This window comes from Pseudorca crassidens, chromosome 11 (assembly GCF_039906515.1).
Source record: "Pseudorca crassidens isolate mPseCra1 chromosome 11, mPseCra1.hap1, whole genome shotgun sequence".
Lineage (NCBI taxonomy): Eukaryota > Metazoa > Chordata > Mammalia > Artiodactyla > Delphinidae > Pseudorca > Pseudorca crassidens.
Window position 1 is genome coordinate 43,351,654 of NC_090306.1, and position 26,545 is coordinate 43,378,198.

At 47.3% G+C, this 26,545-nt stretch overlaps 1 protein-coding gene across 3 annotated transcripts in view; it reads right to left on the reverse strand.

Moving 5' to 3' along the window:
* The window catches only part of FMNL3 (formin like 3), a 55,281-nt gene that overhangs the window by 17,766 nt on the left and 10,970 nt on the right, over positions 1-26,545 (reverse strand). For all 3 annotated transcript variants that reach the window (XM_067696435.1, XM_067696436.1, XM_067696434.1), the window contains exons 2-4: positions 3,978-4,061; positions 1,837-1,917; positions 1,492-1,568 (exon numbers count right to left, since the gene is read on the reverse strand). In XM_067696435.1, the coding sequence (XP_067552536.1) occupies positions 1,492-1,568; positions 1,837-1,917; positions 3,978-4,061 (242 nt within the window). The remainder of the gene's footprint in view (positions 1-1,491; positions 1,569-1,836; positions 1,918-3,977; positions 4,062-26,545) is intronic.

The window sequence follows — 26,545 nt, forward strand, 5'->3', positions numbered from 1 at the left end:
GGGAACCATGCTGCTCTGGCCCCAGCTCCTGGCCAGTGGCCAGGGGGGTTGGCGCCAGGTAGAAGGGGCAGGCAGAGGGGACTGCCCTGCACTGCTCTGTGGCCCTCTCCTGAGAAAAGCGGACCCCCATCCTCACGTAGTAGGACTTAATAAGCAAGACAGGAGGGCCTGAGAGAGAAGGGAGCAGGGAGGGGTAAAGGCCCTGTGGAGCAAGGCAGGGTGGGAGATGGCGTCTGGAGCTGCCATCCGTGTCACTCTTGCTCTCTCACGTGGGGTAGCTGATGAGGCTCTGCAGTTTTTCCTGCTGTGAGCGTCACCATATAAAGGTGAAGGCTAGTTACACATTTCCAAGCAGGTCAGTTCTCAATGTCTGGTTCACAGAAGAGGTGTGAAAGCCAACTCTGGCCATCCAGCACAGCTACTGAGGCCAGGAACTGTCCCTTTCCTGTTCTTTCCTGTGCCATTTCCCCTACCACTGTTGCTGAGGCAGCTGGCTGCACACAGGTAGCCTCCATAAGAACCCCAGGCAGCCTCAGCCTGGGGAGGGGACAGGAGGGGAAGGCATATGATGTCATTTGGCTCTTTCTACCCCTGCTCTCAGGAAGCCTAGGACCCCGGGGCTGGAACCTGCCCAGAAACCTCCACCCCGAACCCAGGCTCGACTTCTCACTTGTGTAAGCTCTCAATGTTCATGCCAGGCCCCTCGGTCAGGCCTGTAGCCCTGCCTGCAGTTCTCCATCAGGTGTCCCTCACTGTCCTTTGTGTATACATATACATACACACACACACACACACTCTCTCTCTCTCTCTCTCTCTCTCTCACTTTCACTATATTTACTCTGGCTGGTTACGGTTTTATAAAACTGAGACCATAGCCGTCTTTCACTGTATCTCACGCATTAGCCCTCTGTCTGTTCAGCAGGTCCTGGTTCCCCACTTCTCTGGCAAAAAAGACGCATGTAGTTTCTAGGGGCCCCGTCAATGGGTTGGCAGTACCCTGGTCAGTGAATACGGAAGATGTTCAGCTCCTGGCCCCCACTGCCTTAGATCTTTCCTGGTACTTCAGGAAGCTGCTTCTGCTCATGAACTAAAATTGTCTTATAATCAAGCAAATAATCTTCTGGGCACCAAACAGTCCATGAACTAGGTAGGTCTCAGCTACCCAGTGCAACACACTCCTCCATCCCCAGCCTTCTCTGGGCCTCCCTTGGCCCAGCCCCAGGCCACAGGCAGACTCCAGTCTCAGCTGCTGTGGGAATGTCTTCCACTCAAAGCCACAGGCTGAGGACCCCAGGAGAGGCCCCAGGCTTGCCAGCAGCATCCAGTCAGCAGCTGGCAGAGCTGAGGGGGAGAAAAGCTAGGAAAGGAACCGTCTGAAGCTCTCTGGGGAAATAAAAGCCATTCAAGAGGCAAATCTGCCCTGTGGCAGGGAGATGAAACCAGGTCCTAAGAGGCCAGGTGAAAAGGCTCTGATGGTCACATCGGACTCACCCAATGTGGTTGGTACGAAGTGAGATCTCCAGCTCTCTCAGTACTTTGGTTGACTCCTGCACTCTTCTCCTGAACTTCTGTAAACATGGAATTTTCTGTCACTGATGGAGGTCCCCAAGCCAACTTTACAATACAAGCAAAAGGGGTAGAAAAGGAAAGGGAAGGCATACAAGAAGGCAGTTATAGTCTTTCCCTCTGTTACTAGCCAGCCACTCCAGGGCCATGGCCTCAGAACACAGAAACCCAACTCCCATTGCTCAGAAGCAGTCCCAACCCAAGTCAAACGGTTTGCCCCACAGGACTGTAAAGGGCAGCAAAACGGGGACTCCCTGCCTCGCACTTCACCTTCCGAGTTACGCTGGGGTCCAAGAAGCTCTGGAGTTTCTGGATGTAAGTGTGGGGAGGATTCTTCACCTGGAATCGTTCCTGTAAGGGAAACACGTGTGTGTACACAGCCACCCAAGGTTCTGAGGGGAGTGCTGAGGAAGTAGGGCACTCACAGTGTTTGATGTGAGGGGACTCCTAAAGTTATCACCTGGCCCTTAACATCATCCAAACCATAGGTTCCCCTTCTTGACTTATCCTCAGCTACTTCTCATCTGTTGCCATCTTCTCCTCCTTCAGTTAGTACTCCCTGAGCCTCAAATATTTTTCTACACTAAAAATTATTTTAAGAGCCTGCTGCTTCCTAAGAAGATGCGGGGATTACATAGCTCTAAACAGCATCCAAAATAAAGACATGATTGGGAAATGTTGTTCACTTCCTAGCCAGCTAATGGACAGCGGTTAGGAAGGCGAAAGGGAGGGAACCTAGGCCTTGTAGAAGTCAATTTTCTGAGCCCTGAGCCCAGACTTGGGACTGGACTGGTTTTGCTGTGTTAACACAGCTTAGGAGTGCAAACACACTTTCTGCTCCTTGCCCAGGTCCCAGGCCCCCACAATCCAAGCAACCCCAAATGCTGCAGGCTGTTTTCAGCAAGATCACTGCTCCGTCCCCTTCCACACAGGGCACAGGCTCCCCATTGTGGCCCAACCCCCTCATCTGACCCAAGGGAAAACTTTTAAGCATTCTGGTCCTGTAAGGGCCTCCACAACGGAGATATTTGAAGAGTTAGGGGATGGAGAGGGTCCAGGAGAATGATATAATGTTAGGAAACAGAACCTAAAAACAAATGAAAGAAAAAAAGGAAAGGTTTAAGAAAGAGCTGACATTATGTGACCTAGAAAAGACTGAGAGATTATCAATTAAAGACACTCAGTACCAAAGGGCTACTGTTCTCCAAACCCCAGGTAGGTGCTCAACTCCTCTTAATGCAGAATTCAAGGAAATTGGCCTTCCCTGGATAAGAAGCGACTTGGACTAGGTTCTCTGAAGCATGATTCTACCTTAGGTCAAGCAGCATGACTTGGGAAGCAGAGGAGCACAATAGTTAGCACAGACGGAGTTGGCAGCCTGAGCCCTGGCTCTATCACCTACCAGTGAAAGGCAAGTTACTGAGCCTCAGGTTCTGCTTCTATAAAATGTAACAGTGCCTTCCTCAGAGGGTTTTTGTGAGGATTAAATATATATATATACATATATATATATATATATATATATATATATATATATATACACACACACATATATATATAAGTGCTTGGTCCATAATAAGTACTCAGTAAATGTTAGCTATTGTGATTTTTGTGATTTTGTTCAGGGCTTGAAAAAAATTATGTTTATGACAAAACTCCATCAGAAAGTGCTGGGTAAACAGAATGCCTACACTCTGGGCCAGGTGCTCCCATACCTCCCAAGAGGTAAGGAACTAAAAGTCAACTCTCCCAGCAGTGCAGACAGGCCTGTCTGAGTTCAGAAACTCATGACTTGTGATCTTCAAATGTGGGCAGGGGAAAGAGCAAGGCCGCAGGCATTACTTCTTGATTCTGAGCTAAGTGATAATCTCTATTTTCTCTTCTGTCTATAAACACTTTCGTGTAGGGAGAGCTTCCAGTCCTCATGTTCTGAGATTTGGGAACAGGAGACTAGAGGACTGGGGCTTCTCATTCCTAGAGGCCTGTAAATAATGGGGAAAATCCTGCTATTTGCCAGGTCTGGAGCAGAGTGAGAGAAAAATGGTGCTTTGAATTTCCCAGCCAGGGACAGCCCTCACCCTGGGGAAAGGCAGAAACAAGCTCTGCTGGGAAAAACACCAAACTCCTCCACAGCAGACCTATACCTAAGACCTACACAAACCTCCTTGAGGCTGCTGCTCACTGGAAAGAAATCAAGACAGTTCTTTGTGGCAGCTAGAGGGGAACTTGGCCTACCAGCCCTGTCTCTGTTAGGAGAGGCGTTTTGGATCAGGAAGTAAGCATGGACTGATGCCACGCCCAGGCCAGGGTTCCTCAAGGAACCCCAGAGCTGCAGTCAATGCCCATGGTCCTGCTGCCTCGTCCAGCTCAAGACACACCCCCCACTTCTGGGCCCACTGCAAACCCCGTACCTGGTCACAGATCAGATCCCACTTCTTCTCGTTGTCATACTGCCGCAGGAGCCGGGCTTTGTCAGGAGGCAGGTTCATGGAGCTCTGAGGAGAGAACCTGAGTCAACAGGGCTGATAGGCTTCCCTTAGGCCTGGTCCCTCAGGCTTCACCCTGACACTCTGTGGCTCATAAGGAAGGCTCAGAGAGGCATGACCATCCTCCTGCTTCCCCTTCATATTTGCTTAAGCTTGGTTGAACAATGTTTTCCAAACCACAGGTTGTGGAATCAATTTAGTCAGTCAAGAGTAACTTTATTTTAAATGAAAATGAACAGATTGGTTATCAGGGGGTGGGGGTAGAGGGATAAACTGGGAGATTGGGACTGACATATACACACTACTATACATAACATAGATAACTAGTAAGAAATGGCTGTATAGCACAGGGAACTCTACTCAATACTCTGTAATGGCCTATATGGGAAAAGAATTAAAAAAAAAAAGAGTGGATATATGTGTATTTATAACTGATTCACTTTGCTGTACACCTGAAACTAACACGACATTGTAAATCAACTATACTCCAATAAAAAATTTTTCTAAATAAAATTAAATTTAAAAAAAGAAAATGAACAGATTAAAATAGAATAGGATTGAAGATACCAGAATTCATTGCAAGTAGGAAGTATAAATAATGTTTCACAGACTTCCCTGGTGGCGCAGTGGTTAAGAATCCACCTGCCAGTGGAGGGGACGCAGGTTCGATCCCCAGTCCAGAAAGATCCCACATGCCACAGAGCAACTAAGCTCATGCACCACAACTACTGAGCCTGTGCTGTAGAGCCTGTGAGCCACAACTACTGAGCCTGCGAGCCACAACTACTGAAGCCTGCGTGCTCTAGGGCCTGCGTACTGCAACTACTGAGCCCGAGTGCTGCAACTACTGAAGCTCGTGTGCCATGCTCCAAGAGAAGCCACCACAATGAGAAGCCCACGCACTGCAACAAAGAGTAGCCCCCGCTCACCGCAACTAGAGAAAAGTCCCACGTGCAGCAACGAAGACCCAACACAGCCAAAAATAGATAAATAAAAGTTTCATGAAGTTTTGTTTCTTTTTATGTTATGTACACACACACACACACACACACACACACACACACACACACACACACACAGATCACGCTGTAAAATGTGTTTCTTAACATGGGACCGGGCAAAAAAGTTTGAAAGCTACCAATCTAAAGTGGCAACCTTCAATCGATTTCCCCCCATGGTCTGAGAGCTGAGCGGGCTTCCTGCACCACGTGTGCCCATGGGTGAATCCTGAGCCACCCACAGCCTGTGCAGATGTCACAAGTCTACCCCTTTCCCTCATATCAGGATACAAGTGAATGAGCATAACATTAACATAAAGGTAACTGCTCAAATTTTTAAGGAAATAATTTACAGAATTTCAGGACTTTAATTATTAGTATCAATTACTTATGACACAGCTCCCAATTACTTAAGACACAGTAAAGTGTCCCAACCCCTCGCTGAGACACTCTAACCTAGAGTACAGGACAGACCAGGAGTCATTTTATTTTGTTCACTACTGTTTGCTGAGTGAATAAACGAATACAAGTGTAAATGAGTAAAAGCCAAGGCATCCATGGGTGAGCTCCACCCAGACCAGCAGCCCTACCTTTCCCTCCCTTTTTACCCCTGTCCAGCCAAGGCCCTCCTCTAGCCAGTCCGGCGGCTGCCTTGGTGGCAGTCACAGCCCTTGCCTCCAAAGGCAGATCACTCACCTGCACCCCACCCCCAACTCCTGAATCAGATATGATCTCCTACCTGAAGTATCAGAGCTGTCTGATGACCCACGTGACTACCCACAAATCTGGCCTCTTCCCCTAGCATACTCAGGCCACCTGGAAGGCCTTCCTCTCATCTTTCTCTCCTTTACCTACTGCTCCAAGTTGAGCTCTTAACTCCCGGGTAAACGAAGCATGACCACTTGGTTTACCGCTACCCACTCCTTGACATCCTCATCCCTGGGAACGTGAATCGTGTGTGCCCCGGATCCCAAGGAGTCACACAGGCCCTGCATTATTTCAAAAGCATCAGGAGTATCCTGGGAGTGGGGCCTCCATTTTCTAAGAAACTAAAAGAAAATCCTTAAACACCATTTATTTCTGTTACATGTATCTATTTATTATGCATTTATTTACATACATACGATTAAGCCAGTTGTATGCTCATCTAGCTCCTAAAGGACTGTATCTATTCATACGATCTCCAACCCCCAATAATGTCTAACCCTGTGACAGGCACTGAGTGGAGAGTAAGTTGATGGTAAACCTATGGTTAAGATGTCCCGGTTCTGAGCTCTGGGCCCAGCTCCTTGCTGGAAACAGGGTCACTATGGTTCAAAAAAGAAGTAGCGTTGGGATCTCTGCTCAGTGTTTAGAAGTAGAAGAACTCAGGAATACAAAAGAGGTCAAGAGAAGAAAAGAAGGGGAAGAGACCACCACTTCACACCTCTCCCCATGGTTTCTGCTGCCCTATTAACCTGCCTGAGCTTCCGCAGGCAAGAGGGGCTAACCGAATCCTCCCCACTGCCGATGTAGCAGGGATGGCCGGACGGGCAAATACAACCCCAGATGTTTCTCTCTGGAATTACTTTGCTAAGGGCCAATCTCAGCATGTCTCTGTGGATAACAGGACAGGAGCAGGAGGCCATAACAGAACAGGGACCCAAAGATCAAAGGTGGCCCAGAGCAAGTTCTCCCACCTAACCAGGGCCAGGCTTCTGCCAGCTGAGCCCAAGTGAGACCAGGCCTGGTTCTGGCTCTGTGTGCGTCCTGAGATGACTTCACTGTCATCTGCTCCTTTCTCCCAAGTCTGTGCCGTGAAGGTAGAAAACAGTTGTCTCCCTTGGAAGAACACGACTGGGCCGGGGGTGGGAGCTTGTCGCTACTGTGACAGACATCACATCCCGTCTACACCAACCTCCTCCCTCAGCCACCCACTGTCAGCTGCTGTGGCCTCAGACTTCCCCACCAGGTGAACTGGTGAGAAAACGTCCCCCCAGGGCTTCAAAGACGAAGCAGAGTCACCACCTTTGGGAACCCTAGCCTAAGAGCATGGAGGAGGAACCTCAGGGACCTGGCCAAAATTTAGATGCCCAGGCGAGAGGGACATCAGTGTATGGAAATGGGTGGCAGACGCATGAACCAGCTCCAACCACAGGCCCACATCCTCCAGTCCAGAGTTCTGGGTGGCACTTTCTGGACAGTGATGGCGGCGGTCTTCTCTGCTCCTTTGGGGCTAAAGTGTGATGGGGAAGGAGGTGGGTGGGGGAATTCCCCAGCCTGCAACACTCACAAGAAGCCCATCACTGACTGGGGGGTGGGAGCCACTGGCTAGGGGGCAGGACCAGGGCCTGGCAGTTCTCCCCCTGCCAGACTAGGGAATCGGGGCTTCTGCCTCCACCAGAAAACGTGCGTGAGGCCAGCAGGGCTCAACGTCCTGAGGAAGGGCAGCTTCCTGAGTTCCGGGGACAGCCAGGGAGCAAATCTGACATGATTCCTTCTGGTCTCGGTCAGAGGTTTGTTTCCTTGACATTTTCCTGCCGTGGTTCCGCAGAGACCTCAGGCTCTCTTGAGGCAGAAGTTGGGCTGAGTTCTTGCTAACTCCTCACTGAGATCCTTGCTGAACAGAAAGGAGGTTCAGCTGTCTCGGAGCAGGGGGCACTGAAGGTGGAATCAGACAGCCCACGATCAACTTCAGGCTCTTCAGAGTCACAGAATCTCAGTGAGCTCACCCATAAAATGGAGATAATCTCACGACTTCACAGGGTTTTATGAGGATTAAATGATAAATACTTTGGGCCCGTATGTGTCTGGAACACACAGTTCCCTGCCCGCTCTTCCTAGAAACACTGAGTAATGTTCTGACATCCCAAGGACCTGCCCTCTGGCTCCTGGATTGTCCCTCTATCTCTGCCTCTGTCCCTCCTCCTTCAGCACTGCTTCTCCACACTCTGGGGACAGAGCAATCCCTTACCCCTCCTTTGATCCCTCTCTGGTTTCCTCGAAGCCTAGGAGGAAATGAAATACCACCATCCTTGGGGAGGGAAAGGGAGACCCCATGGAGATGGGAAGAGAGGGGGAAGAGGAACTCAGACTGAAAGCAACTCTGGGACTAATTCCTAAATCAGAGGGAACCAGCCAGAAGTCTAATAATAAAAACCTACAACAGGAAGAAGCAGAAAGGGGTGGATCCGATGCTTCTCCGGCAAGGCCGCTCTGGTTTACTGCCAGTTTGCGGCCAGGCAGAGTGCCCTGCTCAGGGGCCAACCCCTTCCTGGGCTCTGCGGGAGCAAAAGGGCCCAGTCCCCCCAAGCGAGGCTTCCTTACTCCCCACCGGACTCCTGTTGGCCCCAGAGAAGCAGAGGAGGAGGGAGGTGGCTCTAGTCGCAGAGGTTCCTTTCCCTTTCCTGCTCTGCACCCCAGGTCAGTTAGCCCCTCCTCGTTTCCTTCCCACTGCAGGGGAAGGGAAATGCCAGTAGGGTTGGAGTTTCCTTCAAAGCTGTGTCTCCTGTGCTGCGACTCACCCCTGCCTCTGTCAGTCTCCTTGGGCCAGGCCTGGGGAAAACCCAACAAACAGAAATAGGAACCACCCAAAATTCCCAGCTGCTTCTATTGGTCCCAGTCAATCACGATAAATCTCAGGAACAGAGACAAAAATGGCACAGGTCCTCTGAGGAGAGGGAGAGAGATGTCTGAAACTTTCCTGTGAAGGGGATTCTGGAGGCTTGAGGGAAGGCAGGCGAGGGCTGTCTATTTTGAGCAAATACAGAATGCGAGCTGGTGGTTTTCTTGATGTCTTCCCTCTCAGAACCTCCTCCCCACCAAGTCCCCTACGGCTGGCCACTTCTCCCCAGTGTGGCAGCCCCAGCCGCCAGGATCAGCCCACAGGGGTGGGGAGCCCTGAGAAGCTGAGTCTAGAACTTCCCCAGAGATGAAATGAGGCACTGTCCCGGGCACTACATGCTGCTGAGCCCCAGCTCCGGGTCACAGCAGCCAGCAAAGCCTCTCGGGCATCCACAGATCAGCCCATTATACAGATGGCAGAGGAGAATGCAGTGAGGTCCCAGGTTTGGGAGTCCAGGAGACTGCTGTAGGAGCAGCTGGAGCCCTGCGTTCCCGCCCTGTGTTCCTGCCAGGATCCCCTCACATCTCATGCCCCCAAGTCAATGGCGAAACAGGCAACACTGGGCACAAAGGGCCATGCCCAGCCACCAAAAGGACAGAGTGTTAGGAGTGGCCCGGCCTACTCTCCACGTGTCTCTCCTGGTGGGCAGTAGACGCAGCTGTGGCCAGCTGGGCACTGCTCCCAAAGGGCAAGAGCCCAAGGAGGTGGGAGGTACCCGCCCCTGCTGCCTCGGCCCCCTTGGCGGCCACAGCCAGACCTGCCAGCCCTGCGCAGTAGCAGCTCCCAGACAATGAGAGTTATTTTCAGCCAACGCTTTAACACAAGCCAGCTGGCCAGTGTGCAGGGCGGGAGTCCTCCTCCACCCAGCCGGCCCAGACGGCAGGCCCAGCCTGTTGCTTACGCTGCTGCCGCCTCTGCGTCACTGTTTGTTTATCTCGTTGTTTCAGCACAGCTCCTCCTAACTGCCCCCCAGAAGTACAATCCTGGCAAAAGGAAACCAAAAACATCAGAGAATTTGGTCAAAGGTCCAAGAGCGAAAATTAAGAAGGTCCAGACATGGGAAGCACAGCAGTCCCTGCAAACACCCACACCTTCCCCCAGCCCCGTGACTGGCGGGAGTAATGCAGGGTAGGAAGCAGACCAGGTCGGTGGCCAGGTCTCACTGCAGCTCCCACAGACCGAGCCCAAGCCTGGCTTTGCTGCCAACCTGGGAGACGAAGCTCAGGATGGCTCTCCTTGCCTGCCTCCCTCCCATCCTTCTTTTCAGAGCTCAGGTTTGGAGAAGATAACTTGAGACAGAGTCTGGAATGAGCCTGAGCCAACTGGGAAAGGCTCTGGGAGAAGAACTATATCCTGCAGCAGAAAGGAAATCACAAGAACAGTTCATGACACTTGGCTGGAGGAAGAGGTAGCCCTGCCCGTGATGGAGTGGAATGAACACTTCAAGAATAGGAAGGGGTGGACAGCAGCAGTCACCTCCCTGGACTCGAGGCTTCCTGCCCTGGTGCTACCAAACCCCATAGCCTCAATGGTACAGCTGCCCCTCCCTCCTCACCTCCCTCCATCTGCAGCCCCATGCATAGGGGCTCATGGGTGTGACACAGCTCTAGCCACACACATGGTTTCCTCAAGGCCTAAGCTACCCTACTAGACTTATGGGTGGGTGCTCCTTGACTTAAGTCTCTGTAATGGCTTAGGTCTGGCTTTCTGGTTTTGTTTACTTGAAGCTATCACTTTGGGGACAAGCTGCCAGGGAAAAGCCAGCTTTCAGAGCCCTGTCTGGAGAACGTGCTTCTGTGGTCACTGATGACTCTATAACCAGAAATGACTTGTTGAGCAGTTACGGGCCAAGTCCCTGAGCAGCCTGGAGGAAAAAGAGATGGATTCGCCAGATGTCTCAGGCTGAGCTCTGCAACTCACACCAGGGAAGTCGGGTAAAGGAGAGGTCCTAGAAGGCCAGCAACAATCAAACAAAGAGGTGGCTTTATCCAAATACAACTATACCCCCCGAGGCCTCTTCTTCACCCTGGAACACTCCCGCGTTGGATCCTGAGCCGGCACGGGAAGTTGGCCATGACCCCAGTGCCGGCAAAGCCCCCCAGCTCTACCCTCTGCCACACTGTCGGCCTCATACCTGACATCAGGTAACCTTGGCAGGTAACCTGGCCCCGGCTAAGGACACCTTTCTGGCCTACTCAGTCAAGAAGCACACAGCCTCGGATAGAAGGACTTTTGTTAGCTAGGGGCCCCAAGCCCCAGCTTGAAAAGTCACTGCCACAGCAACTTGATCTATCTGCTGGCTCCTCAGCCCCTCCTCGCGGTTAGCCAGACCCACACAGTCCCCAGTTACGCAGAATGGAAACTATTCTGCTGGGGGCAGCTGGCTTTCCAAAGCTAAGGAGTCTTGGGGCAGAGCCTCACATTATCCCGGTAGCCAACCAAGGTCAACCCTTCTCTTCATGACATTCTGCCCTCCCGCCAGGAGAGACCTAATAGGCAGCGCTACCTCACAGAGGACACAACGTTTCTGGGGTAACATCCTACAAAAGGCATCTTCTTCTCTCTCCTCAGACCACAGCCCATTACCACTAGGACCCAGGGCGTGTCCTTCCCAGGGTCTCTCATCCATACCTTCCCTTCCCTTCCATTCCCACTGCCACCATCGGATAGGCCCTTGTTCACTCCTGACCTTCTGGGATAACCTTCTAGCTGGCATCCCTACTTCCAACCTGCATGTGGATGAAATTTCTAAATTTCCTAGCACATAAGATAAATCATGTTTCTTTTCAGTTCAGAAATCTTCTCTGACTCCTTACCATTTACACAAGAAAACCTAAACTCCTTGGTCTACTGTTCTTAGCATCTTAAATAAGAAAGAGCTTCACAGGTAAGATTCTCCCTGGGTTGGCCCCAGCATCTCTGACCAGCTCATTCTCTCCTGGACTCTCTCTCAGAACAGCCACTCTTGCCATAGGATTTGCTTATAACTGACGTTTCCCCAATCTTCTGAATCCCTACCTATTACTACCTGACTCAAAATCCAACTCTGTGACTACCCAACACAGCTCAATCCCTCTTCTGAGCTCCAAAGCATAATCATATGTGAAGAATGATATGGCAGAGACCTGCTTGTTATCCCCAACCTCCTCTCACCTTCCTTATTAATGAACCTCCAATGTTCAGCTGAGCACTTAGCAACCCAGAATTAATATATTTCTATAAACAACAAGGTCCTACTGTATAGCACAGGGAACTACATTCAATATCCTGGGATAAACCATAATGGAAAATAATATAAAAAAGAATGTATGTATGTGTATAACTGAGTCACTTTGCTGTACAGCAGAAATTAACACAACATTGTAAATCAACTATACTTGAACTTAAAAAATAAATTTAAAAAATTAAAAGAATTAATATATTTCTCATCTTCCCTAGCATTCAGGTGTGGCTATGTGACCATGTAGGATGCAAGCAGAAGTAGTGTGTACAACTTCTGAGAAGTATCATTAAAGGGAGGGAGTATACCCTTCTTTTCTCCTTCCTCTGTCCAGCTGGTTGGAATGCAGAGGTAATGGCTAGAACTTCAGCAGCTATTCTGGACCATGAGGTGACCTTGGAAATGAAGTCCAGATGAGTGAAGCAAAGAGGAAAAAAATAGCTGTTCACTGATACCATGGATCTTAACACAAACTGAATGAAGTCATATAGTGTCTTTTCATGAGTGTATTTCCTTTATTTACAATTAGAACATGAACTCCTGGAGGGTAGGGGTCATGCCTTATCCTTCTGTGAATTCTGAGCAGGTGCTTAATAAATAACTGATTGATCCTGCTACTACCTCTCCCATCACCAAGTCTCTGGTTCAGTCCCTGGTTATTTCTGGAGGGGATTATCCAAATTCTTACAATTATCCTTGCTATTTCTGGTCCCTCTCCTATAATCTGCCTAATGTGCTACAGCCCAAGTCACTTTCCTTAATGCTGCTTCTCCCTCAGCAAACTCCCACTTCTCATTCTGAGTTTCAACTCTGTCCTTCAGTTCACGCCATAAATCTAAGACACTCCCCTGACTCATCTTCTAACCAGACTCATCTTAAAGCCCGCTAGCCCACAAGCTCCTGAGCACAGGCACCATCATCACCAGCTTGTTTATCACTGTAGTAGGTGCTCAATAAAGTTTGGGCAAATTGAATTTCCCCATACATATACTCCTCTTTTTCCTGACCCTAAGATTTCTATTCTACATTGTCCTCAGAGATCATCTCCTTCCCAATTGCCAGCCATGCGCCTCATCCAATTCACAACGGGTGAAATCCCACCTTCTCTAGCAAATCTTTCATAAGCGAGACTGGTAAGGTCTACACTCGCCCCCTAACAGCGTCTCCACACATTTACTAACGCCTTTAAAATATGTTCATGGAGTTGTAATTTATAGCTAATGTCTCTTCACCTTTTCTTGGGTGTTCAATAAATATCCTATCACAAATCTCAGAGTGGTTAAAGCACAGAATGAGGAGCCACACTGCCCTGGTACGAATCTCGGTTCCACCACTTACTAGTGTGGCCTTGGGAGGCTTATTTAATCTCTATGAGCCCCAGTTTCCTCATCTATAAAATGGAGGTAGAAATAATACTTACTTCATAAGGTTGCTATGATGATTAAAGTTAATATATGTAAAGCATTTAAGTCAGAATTAGGTAGTAAACGTTACACATAAAGCTAGCTATGCTTTTTGAGGGGGGTGGGGTTTGGATTTCTTATTCAACAATTAGCTGGAAAATAACATGCCAATCACTAAGCTAGGAGCTGGGGATATAAAAATAAATAGGACAGGATCCTTACATTCAGGAAGTTTATATCCAGAGGGCAAGGTAGACAAGCAAACCAGGGATGAGTGCACACAGCACAGCTGTGAAACAGGTGCACGTGGCACCGTAGGATCCCGAGGATGCAAAATCTAATAGAGGAGTCGAGTAAGGCTTCCTGGAAGAAATGCTATAGGATTTAGTCTTAAAACATCAAGCAGGAGGAAGGCAGGAAAAGCAATGAAGCAGGGGAAGATGGTGATATGCTAGGCAAGGACACAGCAATTGCAAGTACACAGACACACAAAACGCCATAAAAGGTCTGGGAGTCCCTGATTTACAATAATGGAATAAAAGTATATATGAGGATATTACAGCAGGCAGGGAACAGCCAGATGACACAAGGTCTAGGGAACTAAGGTAAGTAGGTAGGCATGAGTAGGATAATAATGATACTACTATTAAAATGATAAAATAATGACAAAAGCTAACATTTATTGACAAAACTTTGATAAGAACTCTGTATGAGGGACATCCCTGGTGGTCCAGTGGTTAAGAATCCATCTTGCAGTGCAGGGGACGCTGGTCAGGGAACTAAGATCCCACATGCTGCGGGGCTACTGAGCCCTCGTGCCACAACTAGAGAGCCCTCACACCACAACTAATGAGGCTGCGTGCCACAACTAGAGAGAAGCCCTTGCACTGCCATCAAGAGCCCACGTGCCGTAACAAAAGATCCGACATGCCACAACTAAGACCTGATGCAGCCCCAAAGTAAATAAATATTTTAAAATAAGAAGAACTTTATACGATTATCTCATTTAATTCTCACAAGAACCCTATGAAGTTGGGACTAACATCATTCCTATTTTACAGGTGAGGAAACAAAGGCTTTGAAAGGCAGGCCGTGGAACTTGCCCAGGGTCACACAGCCAGTACGCAATAGAGCTGAGATTTGAATCCAGGTCTGACCCTGAGTTTGTATTCCCATACAATGCCTCTTCTGAGACAACCAATTGTTTTAGCCCTTCTCTGAACCTTTTCAAATTGCATGCATCCTTCAGGATCAATACGATCAATGTTCCTCATGAAGCCCCCTCCAAACAACCCAGACCTCTGCACACTCCTTCCCCTGAACTTCTGTGGGGCTTCCTGCCCTTGCTTCCCATCCACAATTATATTCAATCATTCCTTCAATACTAAATACTGGTGTCTTCTAGGCATCATACACTGTGCCAACTGGAAGTCCTATTTTGCCTTGCAATAACTCTTGTATATTTACCAAAAAAGGGAAAACTATGGCCTATAAACGTCTACTCTGGGCCAAGCACTATGCTAGATCTTTTAATTATAAGATTTCACAAAAAAATTACTGCACTCTCATATTACTACTCACATTCTGTATTATTTCCTGAACTAGACTGTAAGCTTTGTGAGGGCATGGACTTTCCTTGACCACACCTGTTCCTAGACAACGATGTCTGACACACAGAAAAAGCTTAATAGGTGCTGTGAGCTGCCTGTGTGGATGGCAGAGGCCAGCTGGGGGCAGCACTCCATCTCACCCAGTGTACCAGCTGGGGGCCTGGCTTGGGCTTTCTAGGCGTCTCATAAATCCAGGAGCTTATTATCAAAACATAAAACTTAATGAATCCCTTCCTACATCCAGACTACACGTGGGAGGGGCACGACTCCTGCTTTATGCCCCAGCATGAGCTCACATCTGTCACCAGGCATATCAGCTGGGGAGAGGCACTACAAGTCCTTTGTCTCTCCTTGCTTTTTCAATTGCTCTCAAATGGAGGTGCATCTCAGTGCCTCAGTGCTCCTCTGCTCTTTGGGGAGGAATCGTAAAGACCCCAGTCTGCTCTTGATCCACAAGCCACCCTCCCAACACTGTCCCTCCTCATGACTTTAAAGGCCAGAGCTTGACACAGAGGTTATGACTGCCCACACCCTACCCCGTCTTTGAGTGCCCCAGCTTTTTTACATCTCATTTGATTGTCCAGCTAGAAAAACACCTCTTTGGAAGTAGCCTTCTGGGAGTTCCCACCCCAGAGAGACCCTGAATCTTGTCTGCTTCTCTCAATGTCTGGTGTCCTAGGTGCCATATTCACTTGGGGCCACAGATGGGAAGGAAAACATTACTGAGCGTCTCTTATATGCCAGGCACTTTTCTCACAAAATCTCACTTACTGTTCCTAATAACCAGTGGAGGTAAGTGGTATTATGCCTGCTTAACTGGTGAGAGAATTAAGAATCTGAGAACAACTGGCTCAAAGTCATACAGAAAGTGGCAGAACCCAGATTCAAACCCAGATATGTGGCCTCCAACAGAACTTTTGCCAGGACATGGCTTTTTCCACCATACCCTGCCATCTCCTTACAAAGAAATCAAATCTCCATTTCTAACTTGGGAAGGTCCATCTGTATTGGTCTGACCGGCTTTGGTTGATCATTAAATGGTGCCTCCCTGTCCAGCAAGACTGGGTGAAACTAGCTGAACGAGGTATGTGTGCCAAACACCTGAAGTTCAAGGTTTCTGTCTCAGAGTAAGAAGGACACCATGCAGAGCAAAAAGACAAGGGAACTCCCCTCTTGGACACCACAAGGTGACAATTCCCTCATACCTGAATGGCATTTTAAACATTCAGAAAACTATAAATAACAGCATGGGCTTTGGAACAGAGAGGACCGAGATTTGAATCCTGGTACTTTTCATGAGACAGTGGGAAAGTTACTAGCCTTCTCTGAATCTCAGTTTCTTCATCTATAAAATGTGAATCACAATCTCTACCTCCTAGAAGAATTAAGTGAAGGGATGAAACAATGAAAAGGAGTTTGAATAGTGCCTAGCCCAGGAGAAGGGCTCTATAAATGGTAACTGGGATGAGCTACTCCAAAGAGTTGCAGGTGACTCAAAGATAGCTTCTAAGCACATACATAAAATATAATTTCACAGTACTTTAAAATGCATAAAAGAGAGAGTATATACATGTAGCTGAAGAGTATAGGTTAAATATATTTATACGCTTATTAATTCTCTAGGTTAGAGCAGTTGCACACACGCCCCTCCGAAAGGTAAGACTGAAAACACCAACAGCCACCCAGAGGATTCACAGGAAAGCTGGGACCAGAATTTGGGGGGACAGAATTGAGGCATCGACTAACTAAGGTGCTCTGCTGAGTGATCTGGGACAATTCCTCTGAACTTTGGGATGAGATTTTGCAAAGAAAATTGTTTTTCGTGTTCCACCTTATCTCAAGTCCCTCACCTCCCCGTTGTCTCCCAACTTCTGCAGGTTAAATCTGCCATCTGCAAACCTGAGGTTTGATCTACCACAAATCTCTGTTTTCGGCCCCCTCAGCTAACTACTCTTCTCAACAAATGTTTCTCTCCTTGTGACCTTGCATAAGTCTCAGGAGTTTTCCCTCCCAGTCCCTGAAGGTCTGTGCTGTCTGTGGGAATAGAGAGAGAGGCATGAGAATGTTTTGACCCCAAATTTTATTTGACCAGTAGACACCAATGACTCTCAAATATGCATTTCCATCTCAAACTAGAAATCTGGGTATCGTCCTGAATTCCTCCCTTTTCCCTTATCTCTACCTTTCCAATGTCAAATCTAATCCATCACTGAGTCCCCAAATTTAATCTTTTAAACTATTTATTGAGTCTGGCCTATCATCTCCACCATGCAAACCAGCTCTGGTTCAGGCTCCCATCATCATCACCACACTAGAAGGCCTCCCACTCGGCTGCCCACCTCCAGTTCTGATTCCCTTCCCATGGCTGCCACAATGACCCACTCACACCTCAAAATCTGACCATGACACTCTCCAACAAAAAGCATGAAGTATGGTCCATCCGCATGGCATTCAAAGCCCTCCTTACTACTCGAGCCATCCCCACCCCGCCACCACTGTCTGCCTTACACCTTACACTCCAAGAGCCCCGCGCAGCAGCGGGAGGATTCTCTGAATACATCACTCTGCCTCACCCTGATGGCGCCACTCTACCTGCTTTCTCTTCCACACTTCTCTCCAACTCCTAATTATCCCTTTAGCCAGCAGAGATTTCCTCCTACAGGCAGTATTCCCCAAGCCCCTCCCTGTGCTCCCCAGATGCTCCTGCATGTCTACACCATTGTGCTTCCCAAGCTGAAGACTGCAATTAGATGTTTAATGTGTTTTGTCTTCCCCTCCAGACTGAACTCCTAGGGGCAGACACTGTCTCAGTCATCTTTATTTCTCTGGCACTTAACACAATCCTAAGTGCTCAGTAAGTGCTTGCTGAGCGAATGAACACCGTGCTGCACTCGGGAGTCTCTGAGGGCTAGTACTGCATCCCTCTCCCTTCCTTGTCTCCAGGCGAGGAAGATGACACCTGCGCCGTTCTCAGTTTGCAGCCTCCAGAGGCCCTCCAGAGTCCTGAGTAAATTTTCACCTCGCCATAGGATAAGGCTGGAATAACCTCTCTGCCCTCTCACCTCCAAGACAGTCAGAAGCAGCTAGTAGTGCTTTTACAACATTATGACACCATTTGACATTTCCCTACAGGCATCTGTAGGCAACAAGTACTAGATGGTTTCTTTACAATTCTTAGAGGGAATCAACTGAGAAGCCAAATGCCACCCAATACTGTCTGGCTGGCTACCCTTCAATTCCTGAGGTTTTGCTCACAACTTTTAACAAGGGTATTCTGGGGAAATGACAGATAAACGCTTTGGGAGCTCACCAGGCCCTGCTGCCCCGTAAAAGCATAAGAGATTCTTAATTCCTTACATACGATGCCAGCAGTAATTAGTCAAGCCCAAAGGGAGCAATTGATAGTTGCTATTGCACTGTCAGTCTGGAACTCATGCCAGATACATCAGAAAATAATCTGTAGACGTGAGCACTTTACAAGGGACTCACCAAGTGCCCTGACTGCCAAGGGCCTGAGGATAACGAGTGTTTGTGTGATGCTGATTCTGCTGAGTGGCAAGTAAAAACAAAATAACCACAACCATTAGCAAGAAGCCTGTGCAAAGTAAGGGGCCCAAGCATACTCTGGACACAGAAGGTTCAAACTAAGATGCTCCTTCCCACTTAGCTATCTTTCGTCCATCAATTCTAGAACATTGTCTGGGTCTCACTCTGAGGCTGGTTTTAAGGGGGAGTCTGTGATCCCTTCAATCTGCAAATGAACCCACATAACAGTGGCCACCACCACCCCAGAGTTCAATACAGTCCCAGGGGCAGAGGTCTGGACCTCGGTAGCCCTATGCTGGCTACTCTGGCCTTGGTAAGTTCCCCAGTCCAGAAGACTCTTAAAGGCCGATCATTCCATGGCTGTACTAGAGATGAAATGTGCTAAAGGATAGGCCAAGGGCCACGTTAGTTCCTGGAGATCCTAAGGTCCGTGCAGAGGCCATGACAAGGCCAACATGGAGTAGGAAAGCCAGGTGACTAATATGTGGTGTGCAATTCAGTGATTTCACAACTTTGAGGTACACAGAACCAGTCTCTTACCCATCAATAATAATCCATATTTCTTGAATATTTTCGCTGGGCTCCTTAATACCAGACCCCTGACTTTAAGAGGTTAGTGGTCTTAGAATATGTCAACTTAAAATTTATTGAGCACCCACTATGCCAGACACTGTCCTGGATCCTTTATATATGTTATTCAATGCTCACCAAATCCCTAGAAGTCAAGTATTCCTACCCTGATTATATAGATAAAGAAAACAAGGCTTGAGGAAGCTACAGCACTGGCCCAAGGTCACAGAGCTAATAAATGGCAGAGCCGGGATTCAAATCCAAATCCACTGAGCCCCAAAGCCCCTGAAAAAGGCCTGGTGAGCAGCAGGCACAGGCAGAAGGAAGCCCTGCACTCCTTGCAGCTTCCCAGGCCAGATTTCTTAGTCCTCCTCTAGCCAAGAACACACGGTGACTTCAGGAAATCTTGAGAGGACCAGGCTTGAGGAGCCCTGGAAAGACAAGTATCTATTTACAGTTAACCAGCACCCTGCCCAGCCCTGCAGACAGTTCTGACCAGTGGAGCCGGGAAGAGGCAACCACAGGCTCCGACTGGGCCCACCTGGGCTAGGAAGCAGCCAGGCCCCTCGCTGAGCACGGACCTAACCCTGCCCTGCTCAGGGAGCCCCTGTCCTGGGGGGCTCTCGGAAGCTGGGGTCCAGAGTCCACAGAAAGTTGTCTTCACTATTCCACTTTTCTCCTGTACTTCAACCCCTCAAACTGCCACTTCATTAAAATAGTGCCCCTCTTACTCGCCACCCCTTTACCTTCTTTTTCTTCATGGCACTTATCCCTGCTCAACATTCTATGACAGACCTGAGTATGTGTTTATTGTTGTCCCCAACAAAAACGTGAACTCTGTGGGGCAAGTCCCTTTGTCTCTTTTGTTCACTATGGGATCCCTAATGTCTATAATACACAGTAAACACTCAATACATTTGTGTTGAATAAATAAATGAGTGATCACTCAATCAAACATTTAAAAACTCTACTTCCCTCCAAGTGGGTTATATGAGAGGCAAGACTGAATAATGTCAACCTCCCAGGAAGCACCATCAAACCTGCTGTTGGACCCTAAATTCCCTTCGAAATATCTCCCTAAAGCTCACCCCCAGGCCCAAAAATCCTAACTCACTGCAGAGCAGGTACTCAAGAGAAAATGCAGCAGCTCTTAGGGAGGAGACACATTTCTCCTCCAGTTAAATACAGCCCAGGACCCCTGCAAATTAAAAGCTCCCTCTTTACTGAATCCACTCAGCTTTAGTTATAGGTCACACTTTTTATTTTTGTAACCAGCCAACCCACCAAATTATAGGCTCAGACCATGGACAGGCACACTAAACACTGGGGCCAGCCCAGCAGAGGCACTGCCCTTTCTGGCCTGAGGAGGGTGTAGGAAGGAGGGTTGAACACCAGTCAAACCTGAAAGAGCAGAAGGCACGATCACTCTGCTGGGCAGAGTTGACTGAGGAGCCCGGTCACTTCCCAAACTCCTTATCAAGGCTGATAAGGTTCCATGACCTAAGCCCTGCTCACCTTTCTTCTGCCTTCCCTGATGTCTCTTTAGCATCCTTGCTGACCAATCTGGCATCTCTTCAGTTCCTCAAAATGTGCAAAGTTCTTTCCCATCCCAAGGTTTACTCTCTCTTCCTAGAAAACCTCTCACCCAGATCTTTACACATGGCTATAAGGATGAATGGGGGGTGGGGGGCAGGAAGGTGGAGCTGGGTCTGCAAGACTGCAGTAGAGAGACACCTAAGGAGTCTACTACAATGGACCAGGCAAGAGATGAGGATCCTCTACCCCAGCAGGTGGGGCTTCTGGCTGCCCTTCATATATCTGGCTAATTCTTCCTCTTTAATCCCCTCCCACACTGCTCTGGCCTTCAGTCTCCTCTCTCCTGATCCACACCTGTCCCCTGTAAGACCTGACAAAGTCCATGTCTTCCTGAGAGCACTGCCTGATTAGCAATCCCATGCCACGCTAATCCTTCCCTAACCCTCTAGTCCTTCTGTGCTTGGAGCTGTGTGGCACCTCATCACTTCATGATCTCACTTGGTCTTCACAAAAACATGTGATTGGGCAAGACAAATATCCCCATGTTACGGATAAAATAACTGAGGCACATAGGGAGCCTCACGGATAATCTGAGGACACGCACTTGTTTTAATTCTCTAGTTGTTCAAAGTACAGTTCTATTTTGTCTCTCCAACTTGCATTATCTTCTATTTCTTTGTTATTCTCCAAAGCACTCGAGAAAGTGCTGTATATGCAGTAGGCACCTAAGACCTATTTCCTTAATAAATCAAGAAAGGAAGGAAAATGAAATGAAAGTAGAAAGTCTCTCAGAGATTCCAAGGCTGCCTCTGGCCTTCATTTAGAGGGAAGCTTTGGTTATACTCTCTCGTAACAACCTGTTCTTTGTCTCCCGAGGACATATAACTTGTAGTTAAGTATTTATTTGTTTAATATCTGCATTCCCATAAACTCCATGAAGGCAGAGGTGATATTTGTTTTTCACCACTGTATATCCAGTGCTATCACTGGCACACAGTAAATAAAAAAGGAAATACTTGTTGAATAGTGAAAGTCCTAGTGGGATAGCTGTGATTCAAACCCAAGTCTGGCTGACTCCAAAGCCCAAACCTTCCCACCACACCTCTTAGCAAAGGAAGACTTGTTCTACTTTCCCTGTGTTCTGCCGTAATGTACACAATCCCCACCAAAGCCGTACTGAAGGCGGGGGCGGGGTGGTGACCCTGGAAAGAGAAGGAGATTGTGGTTAAGGATGTGGGTTTTGGAGTGAAACTACTTGGATTCAAATTCTGACGTCACCACCTACTAGCTGTGTGATCCCAGATGAGCTATTTAACCATCCTGGCCCTCCATTTCCTCATCTATAAAATGGAGATAATTATAACTACTTCATAGTTATGGTGATTAAATGAGATAATGCGTATAAAGAGCTTTGCCAGATGCTTGGCATACCATTAGCATGCAATGAACATTAGCTGTGAAAATGATTAGCTATCCACATTTCTGGGAGACAAGAATCTAGAGAACATAGTTTCCTTGGGGGTTGGGGCTGCTGAACTGACTTAACTTTGAGAAGCTTAGCTGCAGTGAAGCCCAGAGCTTGTTTATTCTCTTTGCTGACTTCACCTGCTAAACTGAGGCTGGAGGTGCAGCTTTCACTAGCCTAGAAATGAAACAGGCTAAAAATATACAACTTGGCTGTGTCTGGGAGACCAAGGTTGGGCCTACATTTAAGAATTTAAAATATAGCCTCAGGGCATAAGGGCATCTCTTAGGATTCTTTCTACTATGAAAACTAGTGCCAAGCTCAGTACAGGGCAGGGAACGACCTCACTGGTGTCCTTTCTCCCTGTTGCTCTCTTCTTTTGGGTCAGCGCAGAGAGTGAGAGAGAGGAGCTTTCTTTTTTGCAATAAAAGTTGAGTCATCCTCCCCTATTTTTATTCCTCCTTTTCCCTTAAAGGAGGAACAAATACATGGGTACATATTGTTAAAAAATTAATCAACTCAAAAGCTTATAGAATAAAAAAGGAGTCACTGTTCGGCCCCCAACCCTATCCATTTCCCTCCGTAGGTCACCACAGGGACTAACAGCTTGGTATTGACTGTTCCAGGCCTTTTTTCTAAACATTTACATACAAACATGTGGCTTTATAAAGCATTACATATACTCTTCTTTTAATTCCCTTTTTAGACGATTCTATTTATACATACACACACACACATATCTTCGAGATTCCATCAGCCACAACCATTTATTGAGTGCCTAGCCGGTGCCAGGTATTTGGCTGGACAGTGATAAGCATACAGAAAGTTTCCACCCTCATGGAGTCAACAGTCTGGGGAGACAGATAATAAGCAAGTAATTAAACAAATAATTTTAAAATGGAAAATAATACAAAAGAAGTTAATAGGATGCTAAGAGAATAATAAAGAAGAGAGGCCTCTCTGAGAGGTGGCATTACTAAAACTGAGCCCTGAAGCATAAACTGGATTGAGCCATTTGAAGATCCAGGGACAAGGCATTCCAGGAGAGGAAACAGCTTGTGCAAAGGCCCTGAGACAAGAAAGGAACTTGTCCTGAACTAAAGGAAGGCTAATGTGGAGGTCGGCAATCAGTACGGTTACAGAAGTCAGCAGGAGCCAAATAATGCAGTGTTAAGGGCCAAGGCCAGGGGTTTGCTTTTTTTTTTTTAGTGCAAAAGGAAGCCATTAAAGATTTCTAGGTAGGAAAATGATGCTATTTGACTTATATTTTAAATTTGGCTGTTTTGTGGAGAATGGCTGGGAGGATGGAGAAAGGAGCAGTAGAAGAAATTGGGAGGCCAATTGTTTGGATGTAATACAAGCCAGAGTTGACATCGGCTTGGACTGAGGCAGTGGCAGTAGAGATAGAGAGAATGGGTAGATCTGAGACATATTTTGAAGATGGAATTGGCAGAGTAATAGACTGAGTATGGAGAAGGAAGAAGGAAAAATTAAGGATAACTCCCAGTATTTGCCTGGAGTAACCAGATGAGTGGAAAAGAAACAGATATGGACAGGAAATGGACAATCAGGTTTCTCCCAGGTGTTTACTGTTAAACAATGCAGCCCTGAGGATCCTTTCCATGCACCTTCATGCCATGTATAAACAGTTCTGTAGGACAGTTTCCCGGAAGTGAGATGACCAAGTTAAAGGGTATGCACATTTGAAACTGGCAGACGCTATAAAACATCTTCTAAAATGTCTGTACCAAATTACACTACTACTAATGGTGTATTAATGTACCACTAATGACAACCATAGACATTGTCAATCTTTAAAACTTTGCCCAGATGATTAGTATAAAAGTGTATCATTGGGCTTTCCTGGTGGCGCAGTGGTTGGGAGTCCGCCTGCCGATGCAGGGGACACGGGTTCGTGCCCCGTTCTGGGAAGATCCCACGTGCCGCGGAGCGGCTGGGCCTGTGAGCCATGGCCGCTGAGCCTGCGCGTCAGGAGCCTGTGCTCCGCAGCGGGAGAGGCCGCGGCGGTGAGAGGCCTGCGTACCGCAAAAAAAAAAAAAAAAAAAGTGTAGCATTGGAATGTTCATTTCCTTGATTTCTAAGGAGGTTAAGAATTTTTTATTTAACTTTTAATTATATAACTGACATATAAATACATTCTCCTTGTAGAAATGTTAACATTATAGATAAAGCTAAATTCCCTTTGACTTTCCTGGTCCTCTTATTATGATTCCCTCCCTACATTTCAGAGGTAATCATTGTTATTAGATTTACTTGTATTCTCCCAGAAATTTTTCTAGGCAGTTTAAAATATATATATATATATAATCAAGGATTAAGCATCGTTTAGAAGTTGTGGACTTCCCTGGTGGCACAGTGGTTAAGAATCCACCTGCCAATGCAGGGGACATGGGTTCGATCCCTGGTCCAGGCAGATCCCACATGCCGCGGAGCAGCTAAGCCTGCGAGCCACAACTACTGAGCCCACACGCCACAACTACTGAAGCCTGCGAGCTGCAACTACTGAAGCCCGCACGCCTAGAGCCCGTGCTCCGCAACAAGAAGCCACCACAGTGAGAAGCCCACGCACTGCAACGAAGAGTAGCCCCCGCTCGCCACAACTAGAGAAAGCCTGTACATAGCAACGAAGACTCAACACAGCTAAAAAAAAAAAAGTTGTATTTCTAGCAGTCCTTTTAGCATTAACAAAAAATCTAACCAAAAATTTTTACTTAAGGCCTCTCCAAGTGACATCTAAGCTGAGACTTTCTCAAGGTTACTTAACCCCTCTGAGCCCTGTTTTCATCACCTGTAAAACAGAAATAAAAACCATATTCAAAAAGATACATGCACCCCAATGTTCATTGCAGCACTATTTACAATAGCCAAGGCATGGAAACACCCTAAATGTCCATCAATGGAGGAATGGATAAAGAAGATGTGGTACATATATACAATGGAATACTTCTCAGCCATAGAAAGGAACGAAATAGTGCCATTTGAAGAGATGTGAATAGACCTAGAGACTGTCATACAGAGCGAAATAAGTCAGAAAGAGAAAAATATCGTATAATACCGCTTATATGTGGAATCTAGAAAAATGGTACATATGAACAATTGCAAAGCAGAAATAGAGACACAGATATAGAAAACAAACTTATGCATACCAAGGGGGTAAGGGGGAGTGGGATGAATTGGGAGATTGGGATTTACATATATACACTAGTACGTATAAAATAGATAACTAATGAGAACCTACTGTATAGCACAAGAAACTCTACTCAATGCTCTGTGGTTACCAAAATGGGAAGGAAGGGCTTCCCTGGTGGCGCAGTGGTTGAGAGTCCGCCTGCCGATGCAGGGGACATGGGTTCGTGCCCCAGACCGGGAGGATCCCACATGCTGCGGAGCGGCTGGGCCCCTGAGCCATGGCCCCTGAGCCTGCGCGTCCGGAGCCTCTGCTCTGCAGGGGGAGAGGCCACAAAGGTGAGAGGCCCGTGTACTGCAAAAAAAAAAAAAAAAAAAAGGGAAGGAAATCTAAAAGACAGGGGATATATGTATATGTATAACTGATTCACTTTGCTGTACAGCAGAAACACAAGACTGTAAAGCAACTATACTCCAATAAAAATTAATAAAAAAAGAAGTGAAATAACTGCCTTACAGTACTGTTGTCAAGCTTAATGAGATAATACATGTAAAAGCATGTGGCATATCCCCGACAAATGTTGAATTCTCTTTCCTTAACCTATACAAGTTAAATCTAGGCATTTGGTGGAGACCAGAAACTGAGCCATTCCTATAAGGATGAGATGGGAGACTCCACCCAGAAAAAAACAACATTTTTAATGTTGTTCTGAAAAAAACTTTTTTTCATAATAAAGCCCCCAAAAGATCTGAATTTTTCTTCAAAAATTTTGGTATGAAATATTCTGAGCAGTCAAAAAAAGTATAGGTAATTTTTGTCTGTTTGTTTGTTTGTAAGGTAGAAAGCAAAAGGATTTAAGCATAGAAGTAACTGCTAGAGACTGGATGTCAAAGTCCTCTTTAAGGCACACCCTGGGAAGCCACAACTGCCTGGATTTTCCCAGAGACCTTAGGCCTGCTGGAGAGAGTTGTGGCTTCGGGCAGACAGTACCTCAAAACATAGGATATGACCTAACTTTTGGGCTTCACTGCAAGGATGCCACTGGTTCCCCTGGCTTGTCAAAGTACATCCTGTCATCCCTACCTGGATGTTCCTGGAGGTTGAGGGTCTGGCTCAAAGGGGAAGACCTCACCACAAAGTATCCTTAGTCAAAGTTAAATTAAGGCATCATCAGAAAATCTACAAACAACAAATGCTAGAGAGGGTGTGGAGAAAAGGGAACCTTCTTGCACTGTTGGTGGGAATGTAAATTGATACAGCCACTATGGAGAACAGTATGCAGGTTCCTTAAAAAACTAAAACTGGAATTACCGTATGACCCAGCAATCCCACTTACTGGGCATATACCCAGAGAAGACCATAATTCAAAAAGACACATGCACCCCAATGTTCA